This window comes from Astyanax mexicanus, chromosome 8, assembly GCF_023375975.1.
Source record: "Astyanax mexicanus isolate ESR-SI-001 chromosome 8, AstMex3_surface, whole genome shotgun sequence".
NCBI classification, from domain to species: domain Eukaryota; kingdom Metazoa; phylum Chordata; class Actinopteri; order Characiformes; family Acestrorhamphidae; genus Astyanax; species Astyanax mexicanus.
This window is the reverse complement of record NC_064415.1, coordinates 56,469,377-56,486,789: the sequence shown is the minus strand read 5'-3', so window position 1 is coordinate 56,486,789 and position 17,413 is coordinate 56,469,377. Positions and strand designations below refer to the sequence as shown.

Here is a 17,413-nt window from a genome sequence, read left to right as displayed (position 1 = left end):
TATGCGCTTAATCAAGGATATTTGACTGCACTACAAAGTCAAGATGCATTCAGGTCAATGCAGCTCTATTTTAATTGAAACAAATGAGATTTCCCTAGTGATGCTCCAACACCAGGAGTGGGAAAAGACTCGCACACGCCTCCTCCGATACATGTGAAATCAGACTCCGCCTCTTTTTGAACTGCTGCTGATGCTGTAGCATTGCCGAGCAGCATCACAGCGCTAACGCTCGGAGGAAAGCGCAGCAGCGACTCGGTTCTGATACAACAGCTCACAGATGCAGCCTTGTGCTGATCCACATCACCCTTTGAAGTGATGAGGAGAAAGAGCGTCATCTACTGTACCCACCCAGAGAGAGAGTGTAAGGCCAGTTGTGCTCTCTCAGGGCTCCGGCAGCTGAGGTACAGCTTCCAAGCATGGTGTAGGTGGTTTTAACAGTGTTTCAAACTTTGACTCACAGCTGATTCCCTGTAAATAATAAGATAAGATGAATATCAGGGTGAAGAATGGTCAACTTTTGACTCTACTGCACAAACAATTCCAGCCTGTTCCCTGCTTGAGAGACATTTTACTTTGTAGTGTATTAATCTTTCTTTATTTGTGAATAAATCACAGAAAAAAGGAATTTAAATATAGTGCCTGAGTGGATCTGCCACTTGTCGTTACAACAGAGTGCTTATTGTGGTCATGATTGATGGTTTCCTACTGGTGTTCTGGATAAAATATGCACTCAACAGTGATTATCTGAGGCAGCCGTAAGAAAAGAACAGGCATTACAATCAACAATCAGACCATTACTTGCATATTGTATTCTGGGCAACGTTTATATTTATTGCAGCTTTGTGATCTGCACTAAATCTAGTAGATTGTGGACGTTGCTTCAGGAGCTACTTACTGGTTTGCAGTTAGTGCCAATTACACACTGTTGCTGAGAGTGTTAATTAGCTAAACATATGTTGTTTACAAAAAGGAAACATTTTTTTTTGTATAAAGCAATAATGAATGCTGCTTAAAACCTGCATGAATGAAAGATGACCAAGCACTGAACCTTGAGGGATCTCGTTTTCTCCAGCTTAAGTCAAACAAATTGGTTTTGCACTTCTGCTTTATTTCCCACACCATATGGCTCGCAGACTTTTTTTTTTATGTTCTTACAACTTTTAGCAGATGGCAGCCTGCCATGAATTTCATATGAAAAGCAACAATTGTGCTTAATTTGTCCATACATTTAAAAACAACATTGATATTCAAAGTTTCTGCATGTTTAGGGGTTCAGATGTCAACAATCATTCAGAGTGTGTTTGGTGTGAAATGTGTAATTGCAGCTTTTAACACTTTTTAACACTATCAACACAGAAAAAAGTTATAGCAATTTAACTTTTTTACTCATTTACTATTCAAACCCACATGTGAACCTACACATACTTTTTTATATTGAATATTTTACAGAATAGAATATTGATGATAAGGTTTTCTCTCTCCAAGTAAATGTGTAAAAACGCTCTTTTATATACAGCTAATTAAGTTCTAATTCAGAAATCCTAGGCTGAGATGTTTATTTATAATGCATTCTTTATTTCATTGCCCCACATTGGTTTTACCTCCCATCAAACATACAAGCTTAAACTAGTATTTGAACTGACACCACATCTATATGATGAAGCAGGGTTTCAAGAGGTTAATTAAATGCCAGAAAATTCTGAAAGCAAACATTAAACATCACACCTTTACGAACAATCTTCAAGAATGGTGAAAATGAAAGAAAGAAAGAAGAATGTTTTTATCTTTGCTTTGGACCCTTTTTTGTCTTTTTTTGTTATTTTAAAGTAGGTCAGCATCATTATTTAATATATTAAACACTATTATGCTTTATCTTTTTATCTTTTTATCTAAGTCTTTGTCTTTTTCTCATCAGTTCATCTTTTCCTCACTTTTATATTCACAGTAACAAAAATTTTAACCAGGGTTCCTCAAACTTCTTCATGGCGAGATGCCAAGCAGCAAAAAGGGTTCCAGTACAGTAACCATTCAAAGAACTCTATTTTCTCAGACTGCAGCACAGCTATAATCAAATGCTATTTCATTTCACCCCCAAAATTACATTTTATTCAGAATAACTGAAGCATATACCACTGCACTAAATCACACAACACCGAAATCACTCCGCTTAATTGAAACCTAATATTAGCGAACAAGCGCACTCTCGATTTCCTGAAGGCATCAGATGATCCCGATGCTATTAGGCTAATCTGACACATGAAGGACATGAAGGCATTCGGCTTTACGCTCGGCCCCTCAGCTCGGCCGTGGCTCCGTTTGATTAAAAGAAGATGAGCTTGGTGTAAATTGAATTAAAAGTTGAAGTTCCAGTGGCACGGCTGCGGTTATTTACTGCAGGCCTGGCTGATGACGCTCTCAGAACAGAGAAATTAATTTCTCCACTGCTGAAGGAACATCAGCCCACAGAGATGGCAGCAGACTCTTGATCGATGAAGTTGAAGCCGTTTAGAAGAAAAGGATGAGCAGCTTCACGGCAAGGCTCTTTGGGAGAAGACTCTCTTGCTGTGGAATGATGATTGAAGGCTCGGGACGTCAAACAAATTGAGTTGGCCGGAACGCAGGAGGGAGGGAGGGATGTCGTTCGGGGATTTATCCTGAAAACAAATGAAACACGCATCCAAACAACCAACAGAACAGACTGCTAACAGATCCTCTGCCTGGCCTGCTCGTGAAAGAGAGACAAGAAATAATTTGAGTCATTTGTAAAAGTTGAAACCAGGCCGATATAAACTCCAGCCAAGTCCTGCTGGTAATTGAAATCCGCATCTTTTTCCAATCTGTCAGCAGAGGGAAGCATGAAGTGCTACACTGCACCGACTTTAGACTTGATAAAACACAGTGGATCAACACCAGCAGATGACAGACATGTCTCTCCAAACCACCACTGATCATCAGTAAATTTTACATTTCAATTGTAAATCAAGGGAGCAGAGTCTGGAGGAAGAGTGGAGAGACACACAGTCCAAACTGCTCGAGGTCTAGTGTGAAGTTTCCACCAATCAGTGATGGTTTGGAGAGACATGTCATCTGCTGGTGTTGGTCCACCATTCTGTCATATGATACATCATCAACAGAGGGTGTTGCACAGCAATGGAGAACAGAAGCGGTCATGGTTCGCGCTAAAGAAACTGGTTACTGGTTCCATGTCATGTCCAAAGTCTGTGCAGTGTTTTCCTAAAAAAATCTTACAGCACGTCATCCTTTTCTCTGCTGACAACTTTTATGGAAATGCAGATTTCATTTTCCAGCAGGACTTGGCACACTGCCCACACTGCCAAAAGTACCAATTGATCTTATGTAAAAGTTAAATTTTCTGAGACGCTGATTTTTGGGTTTTCATTGACTGTAAGCCATTATCATCAACAATAAAAAAAACAAATGCTTAAAATAGATCACTCTGCGTGTAATACATCCATATAATATAGGAGTTTCACATTTTGAACTGAATTAATGAAATAAAGTAAGTTTTGAACTGGTAGGTCCAATGAGATTAGCCAATGCTATGCCAACATATCCAATTTTGTTGAGCCAGTGTTGAGCCAAGATCTACAGTTCATTAGTAGTGATCTGTAGGTCTCTGGGTTGATATTATTTCCCCAAACCGCCACACTGATCAGTGGGTGGAGCTGTTGCACGTCTGTCGGGGCAGATTGTCCAGTTAGCCAGCGGCTTCAAGAGTCTGTGTGCACGATCATCCAGAGCAAAGATTTCCCAGCATGCCGTGATTCTGTGATCGTACAGCTGTGTAGTATATATATAAGCTCAGGAGTTACATAAAAGCAGTGTAGTTAGTTTTTGCTCTGTTGTCTTCGCTTCACTATTCTGTTCTCATTTCTTTCTTTTTTTCATCTGTAGTTTGAAACAATCCCCTTTCCAATTGTTCAAAGATCCTTAATCCAGCTCCAGATCCCCTTAATGCAGTGCGGCCCTAATAGGATCGCTGGTATTAACCCTGGGACAATACCACCAGCTGTCGAAGAGCCCCCTATTGGCCGGTCAGTGACAGTAGAGGAAGTGGGTGTGGTGAGGTAGAGAGAGAGAGACAGGGAGTCAGAGAGACAGAGGGAAAGAAAATCAGATAGACTGCAGCTGTGCCACAGTGTAATGGGCTTTATTCTTGCCAGGAGTGACCAACAGTGGACTGTCCATAAACAGCGTCCTTCAAATAGGGCCGTGAAACCACCTTCTCCAGCAGGATCTTCTCTCAGATCATCCTTCCTGAACTTCTTCTCCATGTGCATTCTCCATGTGACCTCCTCCCTTGGACCAGTTGGACCATTGAGCCGGGTCAAGTGCATGGCTGAGTGAAGAGTGAAGAGTGAACTTGAGTGAGGTGGACCGTGGAGACTCATCACCATGGCTCTGGGTGCAGTATGGGGCCGGGTGAAGAATGTCTGCCAGCAGAATGGCCTCCTCATCATGTCTGTTATGGCCGTGGTGGTCGGCTGTCTGCTGGGATTCTTCCTGCGCTCCAAACACCTCTCCGAGCAGGTCAGTCCATGGGTTCCCCACCCTCTTCCCCAGTGGTGCTCCCCTAAATCTGGCCTTGGAGGGAAAGAGTCTAGTGTATTCCCCTGATCTGACAGACTCTGACACACAAATAACAGGTTCCATAAAGAACTTTTAGGGTTTCAAAATGAAAAAACCCTCAAATTTCCTCAAGGAACTTCTACTTTAACAGTGTAGGACTAGGTAAACTACACACACAGCTCTGGAAAAAATAAGAGACCAATTAAAAATGATGAGTTTCTTTGATTTTACCAAACAAAAAAAACTCTAGAATATAATCAAGAGGAAGATGGATGATCACAAACCATCAAACCAAACTGAACTGCTTCATTTTATTACCCAAAAGACTGGTGGAGGAGGACATGATGCCAAACTGTGATTAAAAACCAGGGTTACCCCACCAAATATTGATTTCTGAAGTATAAATATAAATTTATAGAACTATAAATAGAAAAAACAGAGAAACTGATTCAGAAACTGAAATGGTAGACTTTGTTGGAATAACTGTCTCTCCCGTCCAGGGAAGACTTTACCCTGCTCCACAGCTCAGTGCTAGCCTGCTGTCATACTCCTACCATTGGACATGGCACTATAGGTTAATGTTTGTCTGCACCAAAGAGTCCTGTTCTATTGGCAATACTTCAGGTATGTGCTATGTGTGTGCCTTTTCACATCAGTGTCAGCAATGGGTGCAATTTAAAATAGCTTAAAACACATTCAGTAGCAGTGTTGTCCTCAAATATGTGGAAATGTAAGCACTACACAGTAGTCTATTAGATGTAAACCAGTTGATTTGACTGATCTTAATGAAAAATTTAGACTGCCATTGGTCAATCAAAGGTTAGTTGACATCTTAGAACTCTTTGCTCTTGATAAAACACAGTGGATCAACACCAGCAGATGACATGTCTCTCCATCAAACCATCAATGATTGGTGGAAACTTCACACTAGACCTCGAGCAGTTTGGACTGTGTGTCTCTCCACTCTTCCTCCAGACTCTGCTCCCTTGATTTACTTTAAATGAAATGTAAAATTTACTGATGATCAGTGATGGTTTGGAGAGTCATGTCTGTCATCTGCTGGTGTTGATCCACTGTGTTTTATTATCAAGTCTAAAGTCAGTGCAGTTTTGTTTTCCCACAAAATCTTACAGCACTTCATGCTTTCCTCTGCTGATAAAAACTTTTATGAAGATGTGGATTTCATTTTCCAGCAGGACTTGACACACTGCCCACACTGCCAGAAGTACCAGTTGTTCTACAATATACAATAAAAGAAATACATTTTGAACTGAGTTACTGAAACAAAGTAACTTTTCAATGATACTCCATTTTTTTGAGATGCACCTGTACATGGAAACACCTCTCTACTGTTATATTCCCATATATTAGAAGAATAGAGGCTGTTATGATTTCAGATAAAACATTGGGTGAAAAGGTGTAGCATTGGAAGACAGGATGTATATAATTGACTTTAAAGTTCATCAAAGTAATGACTCAGTTCCCAGCACAGAATGTCACAAAACGTTTCCGCCAGACAGTATCTGAATGCATGAGAGAGTCAAGTAAATTACCTCTAAAGCAAAATACCACTGAATTGATTGCTTTGCTACAAGAGCTTTTCATAATAGCCGAGCAGAGAAATGTCGCAGGCGAGTGAATCGAGCAAGCGCTGAAACGTTAAGCTTGTATGGAGCTTTTGCTCCTGCCTCTGTTCTCTATTTTCTCTATTCAGAATCCTCTTCATAGTGACGAGGTCTGCGTTTTACAGCTCTTTGTGACTGAGAGCAGATCTTTAATGTAAAGATTTCTAAACAATCAAGGTCTTCATGACCGGTCAGCCTAGACCCATCAAAACGGAGACTCTGAAAAGATCATCTATGATTAAAGGTAGTAAACTGGGACTATTCTTAGACTTGCAATTTGTTGTGACACCGTGATAAAAACATTTGTGTCACGAAGGCACTCGTCCCAGATGATCATAACAAAGCAAGAAAGAACGTATTTGTATGGCCTAAAGGGAAAGATTGAAAAAATGATTACTGCAATGCTTTCCAAACACTTTCACTAAATAAAAGAACTGACACAGGCAATAAATTGTATATAAATATATACAGCTCTGAAGAAAATGAGGAGACCACTTCAGTTTCTGAATCAGATTCTCTGATTTTGCTATTTATAGGTTTATATTTGAATAAAATGAATAAATGACAAATATTGTCATTTAAAGCATTTATTTGCAGAAAATGAGAAATGTCTGAAATAAATAAAAAAATGCAGAGCTTTTAGACCTCAAATAATGCAAAGAAAACAAGTTCATATTCATATTCAAGTTTTATTGATTTTTTCAGAAATCAATATTTGGTGGAATAACCATGGTTTTTAATCACAGTGTTCATGCATCTTGGCATCATGTTCTCCTCCACAAGTCTTACACGCTGCTTTTGGATAACATGCTTTACTCCTGGTTCAAAGATTTAAGCAGTTCAGTTTGGTGGTTTGATGGCTTGTGATCATCCATCTTCCTCTTGATTATATTCCAGAGGTTTTTGATTTTGCTCAAAAAAGCTCATCATTTTTAAGTGATCTCTTATTTTTTTCCAGTGGTGTTACAGTCAGTTGTGTTACAGTCAGTGGTGTTACAGTCAGTGGTGTTAAGGTCAGTGGTGTTACAGTCAGTAGTGTTACAGTCAGTAGTGTTACAGTCAATGGTGTTACGGTCAGTGGTGTTACAGTCAGTGGTTTTACAGTCAGTGGTGTTACAGTTAGTGGTCTTATTGTCAGTGGTGTTACAGTTAGTGGTCTTATTGTCAGTGGTGTTACAGTCAGTGGTGTTAAGGTCAGTGGTGTTAAGATCAGTGTAGTTAGAGCCAGTGCTGTTGCAGCTAGCAATGTTGCCGTCAGTGGTGTTGCTGTCACTGGAGTTACAGTCAGTGGTGTTACAGTCAGTGGTGTTACAGTCAGTAGTGTTACAGTCAGTAGTGTTACAGTCAATGGTGTTACCGTCAGTTGTGTTACAGTCAATGGTGTTACGGTCAGTGGTGTTACAGTCAGTAGTGTTACAGTCAGTAGTGTTACAGTCAATGGTGTTACGGTCAGTGGTGTTACAGTTAGTGGTCTTATTGTCAGTGGTGTTACAGTCAGTGGTGTTTCGGTCAGTGCTGTTGTAGACAGTGGTGTAAGGGAAAGTATTTTTTACACAGGGATTTTAGGGTCAGTGGTGTAAAACAGTGGTATTGTAGGCGGGAGGTTTATAGACAGTGATGTTTGGAGTCAGCGGTGTTACAACTTTACTAATGTTTAATATTATACACCATGTTTTATATTTAAACTCAACATTTGTCGACATTTATGAGATTTGTTCCCAGTCTGCTGCTCCTGGGGAAGAACCACCCACAGAGTTTCATGATCTGAATGACTGAGCGGATCTTGGGCTGCTTATCGAGGGTATATTTATTCTAATGTAGTCAAAACTGATGAATTCCTCCACTGACTAATTTGGGTGACTGGCAGGCGGCACCACCAGTATGTTCTCGTTAACCTCGGCCAAGTGATATATTTTCCGTCTCAGTCTCTCCTGCTGATCAGAACACTGGTTTAATGTTTACCAATCAGGCGCTGGCTCCCGGCGGCCCGATCAGAACGGGCAGAGCTGAGGCCCGGAGCCCGGCCGGGTCCAGGTGTCTCAGCAGCAGATGCCGGGCTGGGCCTCAGGCCAGCTCTAAAGCATTAGGCTCTGTGTTAGCATGTAGCATTGCCATTTGTTAGCACTGATCCTGATCTAAAGCAGTGAACCTTAAGCTTTACTAGCCCCTCCCCTTTTAATACAGCACATAAAGCGCTTTAGCACCAGTAGCAGCAGCAGTTCCCTCCATCTCCACTTACACACAATATGGTCCAGCCAATCAGACGCTGACGGAAGCAGCAGTCACAGTCTGAGCATAATGAGTTCACTGATATTCATCTTTTTAAATTATACAAATCTCAGATTAATGTATGCATATTTATGTTTATTAGAACTGCTGCACATTTAGACTTTCAACAACAACACACACCAGAAGATATATCACACTGATTCTGGATTCTTTACACAGCTTTCATTCTTTTTTAAGATTTAACCCCTTAAACTCCATTAAAGTTTGTCAGTAGGTCAGTAGAACACAATATAAGTATTATATTTCATTATATAAGTTCGTTTTTGATTTATAATTCTTTTGAATTATTACAATTAATTGTCATATTATATTTTGCTATATGTTTACATTTTATTCATAATTATTTACTTACTTTAATTTATTTTATATAACATTTCCTTATGTATTGCATTTTTATAAATAATTAACACATATGTAGAATATGTAGACTTAATTCAATATTATTTTTTAAATACATGCTTATTTCTATTACTTTTTTGGTTGTGTTTAAATGTATGGTTGATTTCATTTTATATTTTACATAACATTTTATAATTTAAATATTTGTATTAATATTAATGTGTTTACATTTTTTATTTTGTATTTTAACCTTCTATAAACCATACATCTTATTTTTTGTTGTTTTTCTTTCTTTAAAGATATTTTAAGAAATTAAAATTATGCTTCCAATATGTATCTTGCTCTTATGCACTTTCTCAACAAAAAATCACTTAAAGCAAAAAATCAGATATAGATATTTTATCTATTTTAAACAATTCTCCCTTAATTTTCCTGACAATAAATAATGTTTGCAGTGTTTTATCTTCTAACCCCAGTGATGTTTTAGTCTCTTACCAGTTAGAGGTGGCTCTTAATCCTGCCATACATTTCAAATAGTGGTTGGTGTGGTGCAGTGGATAACACCACTTTCTGCCAATAAGCTACTACATTATGTGGGAGACTGTGGTTCAATTCCTGCTCTGGGTGAGTAAATGCTGTGCTACACCAATAAGAGTACCTGGGCAAGACTTCTTACTCTTCATTAGCCCGAATATTTAATAGGAATATGGTAAAATGCCTAAAATCTAATAAAATTATTATATTTACACACTTTAGTGCGAAGTCCTCCATAGTTATCTATTAGTCTGTATCTTTATACAAAGTTCTGTAGTTAAGATAAAACCCCTTAACTCAGAAATGTTCAGATTTAGGGAGTTATTTTTCTGTATATCAAAACATTTGATAACATGCCACAACACGCTCTGATAAAACAGCATCAAAACACAGCGAAACTCAATTACTGACTCATCAGTGTGTAATTGTTTGTACGCTTGTTTACAGAAGAGATCTGCTACCGTTTGTATTGTTTATCAGAGTTTCTCTGTCTGCCTCGTAATTTAATTCATTCCTTGATTTTAATGTTATTATTTATTCATGCAACACAATAGGGTTCTTGGCCTGAGATGAAGCCGGAAATGTCATTACAGAATGAATTCGTTTTAATGATGATTATATAATGAGAGCAGGCCTGTTCTGACTAGAACTACAATTCTGAGTGCCAGGGTCAAGTCTTAACTCTTTAAAATTCCTCAACAAGGAAAAAAACATATAATTGTATATATTTTTAATGCTTTTTTTATGTGCATTTCCATTTATTCCATTTATATTTTCCATTAATATACATTATTAGGAATAAGACACAATACTGAATAAAACAGGAAAAATGGATGTGATTGTGTACACCACCCCCCTACAGAAGGCACCCCTCACCAATGGTCAACCCATCAAAAACAATGTGATAATAAAAACAGTGATTTAAAATAATTAATAATCTAAAATTCAGTTAATGTGGGGGTTGCCAGTGCAGGGCTAGTAATTCTTTACATCATTCAATAAAAAAAAAATTGAGGCAACATTGGGATTGGAATCCAGTTTTCGATTTTTTGGTACAAAATGGATTGATTTATATTTTTTCAAATACACACCTCTCTCAAATGTTTAAAAAAACACATTTCTTAAAATCATAACACTAAAAATAACAGAATAAATAACAGTTATGAAAATAACATGAAAATAATGAATATCTATGTGTGTGGATAAAAAGACGACTTCTGAAAGATACCTTAAGTGGATTTTATTACCTTGAATTACTTCTACTGATTAACAACCATCAGGTTGGCTTAACATCAGCACATTGTTTGCAGTGGTCCAGCAGAATCCCGGGGGATGCAGCTTGCCATCAGCAGCCAGAGTCTGAGAGAGCGCAATTGGCCAAAAAAAAAAAAAAGCACTAAAAACACTCCCAGTGTAATGCTGCTCGGCACAGGCTTCTGTTAGCTGTTGTATCAGAGCTGTAGCGCTGTGCTTTCCTCCAAGTGCACCAAGTGCACTGGCTAATCGCTAATGCTCAGTGTTGGCAGCAGTTAAAAAAGAAAGAAGCGGTGGACGACTTTCACCTGTCTAGTGGAGTGTAGGTTAGAAGATGAGGTAATTGGTCTTCTAAATTGAGGAGAAAATGGGATACAATTTAAACATGCCCTACCAAACGGATCAGCAGAAATTAAATGGTTAAGAAACTTTTCCTTTTCACAGACTGTCAGTGTCAGTGTCCTGCTCCTGGATCATCATTCAGCTCACTCTTCTATTGTGTTCTATGTATTTTTTCTCTCTGAAGGAGGTGAAGTACTTCCAGTTCCCCGGAGAGCTGCTCATGAGGATGCTGAAAATGCTCATCCTGCCTCTTGTCGTATCCAGGTAAGAGAATGAATGTTTCTAGAATTAGAATTAGACTTTTAATGAACTATTCCTGAAGAGGAATTCTTTTCTTGAAAGTACACTAGAAAATTCCAAAATCGAATTGCACGTGCTCATGTTTTTATTTCCACATTAAATTTAAAAAGCTGTGACATTTGACATTGTCAGAGTGTTTAAACACTTATTTTTATTTTACACAGCTTTCCAGCCTTTTTTTTTTAGTTTTTTTTTTAGTTTTATCTAAAGGTTTCCATTTGAAAAGGTTAATGCAATATTGAGCTCCAACTCAACACTGTTATATCAGCTCAAGCTGAATAATAAACTTCACCTTATTTAACCAGATTTAACAGAATTGATCTGTTTGAGGACTTAGGTAAGGACCGTGTGCCGCTCCAGCAATGAAAGTGGCTCAGTTCGGTCTAAAAGCATCAATTATACAATAACCTGCCCTGACTTCATGGCTTACAACTCAGAAAATTGGATAAAATCTCTCATACCGAATGATTACATGCTAAATGCTTCGTTGGGCAAAGCTACTTACATTTCATGTGGCAGCAAAGAACAGAGTTGATCTGTGCCCTTTCAACATGCACACACACACACACACACACACATAGATACCGAACAGAAGGGCTGGGTTAGTATTCTAGTCACCCATGTTCACAGTTACTCACACACACACTCACACACTCCCATAGCAGAGTGGTTCACGCCTGGCCACAAAGAAGGCCCGAAGCCAAGTTGCAATCGGCACATGAGGGTCAAGCCATTAATTACTGCTAATCTTGGAGAACCAACTGCACACACTCTTCAGCCAAGGCCTACCGCCACCACCAGCGAGAAAACAGCAGTGCCAAGAGCAATTAATCAGAGGAATCGGCCACCTTGCAGACCAAACACAGCTCCAACATTGCAGCACCAACCCAATCACACATTGTACATATGAATCATAGGATTAGCTTGCAGAGTTTGTCCCCTGTAAGGCTTTATTTAGCACTGATTTATTTTTATCCAAACCCAAATGAAGAGTAGATTCCCTGTCCTGACCCTTAACCTCACAGTAGTAGCAGAAATATGTCCAAACTTGACTAATGCAAATAAGCTGGCCATTGCTGGCCATCTCGCCATATACATGCCGAATGCTTACCACACGTTGGTGGTAGCTTGTGCGCCATTTGGCAAAAAAAAAAAAACAATTTGAAAGTACTTACATCTCCCTCATCTGCTGACTTGCTGACATCACCGGACAGTAGGTACAGATCCCTCCATCAAAAAAAGTCTAATGTCTAATCCTGCTGTGCGCTGTCTGATGTTTTTAACCGAAATGACCGAAATGCTGTTTCTTTAGCTTATCTAGTGATTGTTGCAAGAGTGGTTCTATGCACGTTTTCTTATTGTGACATCACAATAAGGTAGCCATCCACAAAGCTCATAGAAGAATATGATTCCTGACACCACAGCAATCCTTGGGAACATCATAGCAACTGTCAGAGCAACTACCTGTAGTTCCCTAGCAACATTCATTGTGAGAGACTCGTACTATAGATGTCATGTAGCCTTTTTGAATTGTTGTAAACAGCAGTGTTTCTCAATCCTGGTCCTGTAGGCATCCTGCAATGCACATTTTATTGGTTTCCCTGCTTTAACCCAACTCTTGCATCTGTGAAAGGGCTTCTTAATGAGCTGATTAGTTAAATCAGGTGTGAAAAAAGTAAAAGAATCATTTTAAAGGGCTTTTTACGCCCTATTGTCGCAAGGTCCAGTTTTCATCAGACCACACAGGTAAACATTTACAATATTTCTTAGTTTTTGTAAATGAAAGTACAACAAACCAAATAACTAACCAACCAGGATAGTTACACATTTTTTGCAAAAATGTGTAACTATCCTGGTGGTGTGTTTGCTAGAAAAGTCGGTACCACGGTAAAATAAGACTACCTTTATAAAGGGTTTATAAATGGTTTACAATTAGTGTATTAATGGTTACTAGTTAGGTTGTAAATGCCTTAAAAATCCTTAATAATCAGTTATAACACATACGTAGAAAGGGCAACAATGACCTGTTGTTTGCCAAATAGTGAACCCACATCCATCTATATTGTTGCTCTTTCTATATATGTGTTATAACTGATTATTAATGATTTTTAAGGCATTTGCAATCTAATTAGTAACCATTAATAAACTAATTGTGAACCATTTATAAACGCTTTGTAAAGGTAGTCTTATTATAAAGTGGTACCGAAAAATACACAAACATTGTAAACTTTTACACGCTGTATATTTTTTGCAGAGAATTTGGCATATTGCTATATTTTTCCTTTTTTTTACTAGTTTCCCTAGTGTTAAACTGTACAGCAGTGTAAATGGATATTCTGTACAGTTCATATTATATAGTCTTATCAAATCCTTGGTGGGATCTGGTGGGGCTTGACGGGTGAGGGGTGGCGTATGCCTTTATATCCAAACATCACCAGTGTCATCACCAGTGCAGCTCACCCTGTTACTTTTTGAATTTTGACTTAGAACAGAAGTAGTACAGATCCCTCCCTCAGAAGAAGTCTGCTGGCTAATCCTGCTGGGTACTGTGGGAGGTTGTCAACTAAAATGACTGAGTTAAATGCCGTTTCTTCAACTTAAGCATGGTTTCAAAACTAGTGCATATATCTTTCAAAGAAAAAGCAAATACCACCCGGGCAGCTGGTCCTCACACTGTACACGACCGATTGCTGTGGAAGGGAAACTCATGAAAAGGAGCTTTGAGCAGGAATTTCCCATCTCCAGGCAGGATTACAGTAATGCTCTTGTGGAGACGTGGTGCACACAGTAAGCTCCAGATGGTTGAAAACTCCTGCTGCCTGCCCACACCACCAACGCATGCAGGGTCAGACAGCAAAGAACCTAATCCAGCCTCTGACATCACTCTGACACACTGCCTGTAGCTGGACAATCAGCATGATGTTCTGACCTTTCCACGCAGCTCTTGGGATGATGCTGAATTACTTCATGAAACCCTGAGCTTCTACAGCATGTAGAACTATCAGAATTAAATTAATTACTATCCAGAATTAAGTTTAAATAACATTCCAACTGGAATTTTTTTTACAGCAGGATAATGCTCAGACACTCACAGCAGGAGTTTCCCAGGAATGTCTTCGCCAGATTCCCACTTCATTGCTCTGCCTGAAGACCAGATTAAAAATAAAATTAATATCCAGAATTAAGTTCTAATAATATAGATTTTTAGAATTAAGTTCTAATAATATTATTATGTTATATTATTATTTACAGTACCAGTCAAAAGTTTTTAAAGTGACCTTTATTGTCTTTGACTATACAGCATAGCTGAACGAGATTATAATATGCAAATATAACTGAATAAATATTGGAGAATATGTTGGAGAAGTAAACATTTTAGTCAGAATTATCAGACATATAATGTACATAGAGAAAAATATTTAAATGTGGCCCACAAGCATTTATGTTTGAACTATAATGAAAGATAATGAAAAATAAATAAAATAAAATGCATCTCTGGTGGGCTTTAGTTTACATTCCTGAATGAATTCCTGAATGATTTCTGAACTCTTAAAACTATATGTGAATATTGTTATATAAACTTGTTTTCCTTTGCAATTTTTGAGGTCTGAAAGCTCTGCGTGTTGTTTGTTATTTCAGCCATTTCTCATTTTCTGCAAATAAACGCTGTAAATGACAATATTTTTATTTGAAACTTTGGGAGAAATGTTATCCATAGTTTATAGATTAAAACAACCATGTTCATTTTACTCAAACATAATTTAATTGATTCAGAAACTGAAGTACTCTCTTATTTCTTTCCAGAGCTGTATATATGTATATATATTGAATTTTCCAGAGCCTTGAGAACTTTTTAATGAGCTTTTTTGTTATTTTTTGTTAATCCAGGCTCATTAGCATTACTGGTTTACGTTTATTAGATGTTTCATTATAAAACATCTAATACAGAAAAGCCTCTTTGATTAGGCTCTTTAATAACACAGGCTAAGCCCTGGGTCTTTTCACAGTCCCGTCACGTCGCTGTTCAAAGGAATGTCCATTAACCCCCTGCTGACCCGCTGTTTTGGGATAAATCTGTGGTTGTTTTGAATCTCGCTGAAGATCAACTTTAAACCTCTGAAAAGCCGCCAAAAGCTGTGTTGTACTTCCAGCATCAGCAGGGGAGCCATTCATGCAAAACAGCCCCAGGGTTCAACAGGCGTGTGACACAGAGTCTTCCAGAGCCGGAGTAATCAGAGACGCATATTCAACAAGTCAATGCAGAAGATCAGAGGAAAATATAGACCATGTTCTGGTTTTAGCTTTGAAGTACTGGACTAATACCTATTTTTATTCTGCCATGTTTTCCATATAAATTAGTGCATACTGTGTTTGTCGTAAGTCAGTGTTCAGCAGCAGCCCTGTGATCCTGAACATCACATCTACAGTTCAGGTTTTATGTAATTAGATGGTCAGTCAGTTAGTGTTAAAGCTGACATCTGCTGTTGGTATACCTCTTATTATTGTTTATATCAATTACTTGTTTATTTTACATCCACAGTGCTCAATAAATCTGATGTCCGTAAGTTTTAGATTTGTGGGATTTAGAGCCCTCTCTGGTGAGAATGGGTAATTGCACCGATCATTCGGAAGAATCATTTTAAACTGGGCGGGTGTGATGCGTTCTCCTTTCAGAGCGGATGAGTCTGATTCCAGGTTATGTTCAGTTAGAGAGACAGAGAGAGAGAGAGAGAGAGAGAGAGAGAGTGCACTCAGTCAAGACTCAGCATCACTTTTAAACCCTTTCAGGTCAAAGAGCTCTCTCCACTGTTCAAACGCCAATCCGATATTAATCCTGGTTTTAGCACGGACTCTATCACGTTCCTTTTTGGCTTTGGCGCTTGCTTCACTCCTTCGTTTCTTTGTTTTTCCTATGAGTGAATAAGTTACTGATCTCTTAGTTTGCCCTTCTGAAGTCTCCATTGCTCCACCAGCCACTCGCATTGAGCCAGATCCTCTTTTAGAGGCTGTAAGTGTGACATAAAATGAGTAGGTAAAGACGCGTGACGTGGCCAGTAGAACTCGACACCCCATTTTTTAGAATGAATGAGCACACTAGTACCCACACAAACACAATATTTTATCAATTTTTTCACTCAGAAATGCTTCTGCTTTCAGTTTAGAAACAAAGTAATACGGACTAAATAATTCATCAAGAATATCAATAACACTTTACAACAAGGGTACATTAATTAAAAATACGTAGAATGTCTCGATATAATATAGAACACAGTGGATCAGCACCAGCAGATGACATGTCTCTCCAAACCATCACTGATCATCAGTAAATTTTACATTTCATTTGAAGGAAATCAAGGGAGCAGAGTCTGGAGGAAGAGTGGAGAGACACACAGTCCAAGCTGCTCGAGGTCTAGTGTGAAGTTTCCACCAATCAGTGATGGTTTGGAGAGACATGTCTGATATCTGCTGGTGTTGATCCACTGTGTTTTATTATCAAGTCTAAAGTCAGTGCAGTTTTGTTTTCCTGCAAAATCTTACAGCACTTCATATCTTACAGCTTCCCTCTGCTACTGACAACTTTTATAGAGATGCTGATTTCATTTTCCAGCAGGACTTGGCACACTGCCCACACTGCCAAAGGTACCAATCGGTCTTATATAATATTCAAATTTTCTGAGACACTGATTTGTGGCAGGGAAGTGTGCGAAGGTGTGATGGATCACAGTATGAACCAATCGGGAGTCGGAATGGAATATGTTTATACTTCTCTACATCCAATCACATTCAGATTTACTCTATCTGGATGGAGGAGAGATTTATCTGGGTGAGGGTTTTATTTAACGACGAGAAGCCAGAATGAAAACGAGCTGAAATGAAATAGGAGTAACGAGGCTGTTTTTATTAAAATGTAAGGAGTAGAAAGTTGAGATAATTGGGTGAAAATTTAAAAATAATTACTCTAACATACTAAGTATGGCACAGAAGTTTGATGCATGTGAGGAAGGTGAGGGTCAGAGGGACTTTAGTCCCAGCATTAGCTAATGATCAAGTCCATCCAGAGCTCAGTCAGTTCAGTATCAGAACAACCTCAGCACAATCCTGGGACAAAACAGGACATTAGCTGGGACATTATTACACAG

At 38.6% G+C, this 17,413-nt stretch overlaps 1 protein-coding gene across 2 annotated transcripts in view; it reads left to right on the top strand.

The window, feature by feature from the left end:
* The first annotated feature begins 4,127 nt into the window (after positions 1–4,127).
* slc1a7a (solute carrier family 1 member 7a) overlaps positions 4,128–17,413 on the top strand; it is a 32,049-nt gene continuing 18,763 nt past the window's right edge. For both annotated transcript variants that reach the window (XM_049482805.1, XM_022677819.2), the window contains exons 1-2: positions 4,128–4,551; positions 11,158–11,237. In XM_049482805.1, the coding sequence (XP_049338762.1) occupies positions 4,417–4,551; positions 11,158–11,237 (215 nt within the window). In that variant the 5' untranslated portion in view covers positions 4,128–4,416. The remainder of the gene's footprint in view (positions 4,552–11,157; positions 11,238–17,413) is intronic.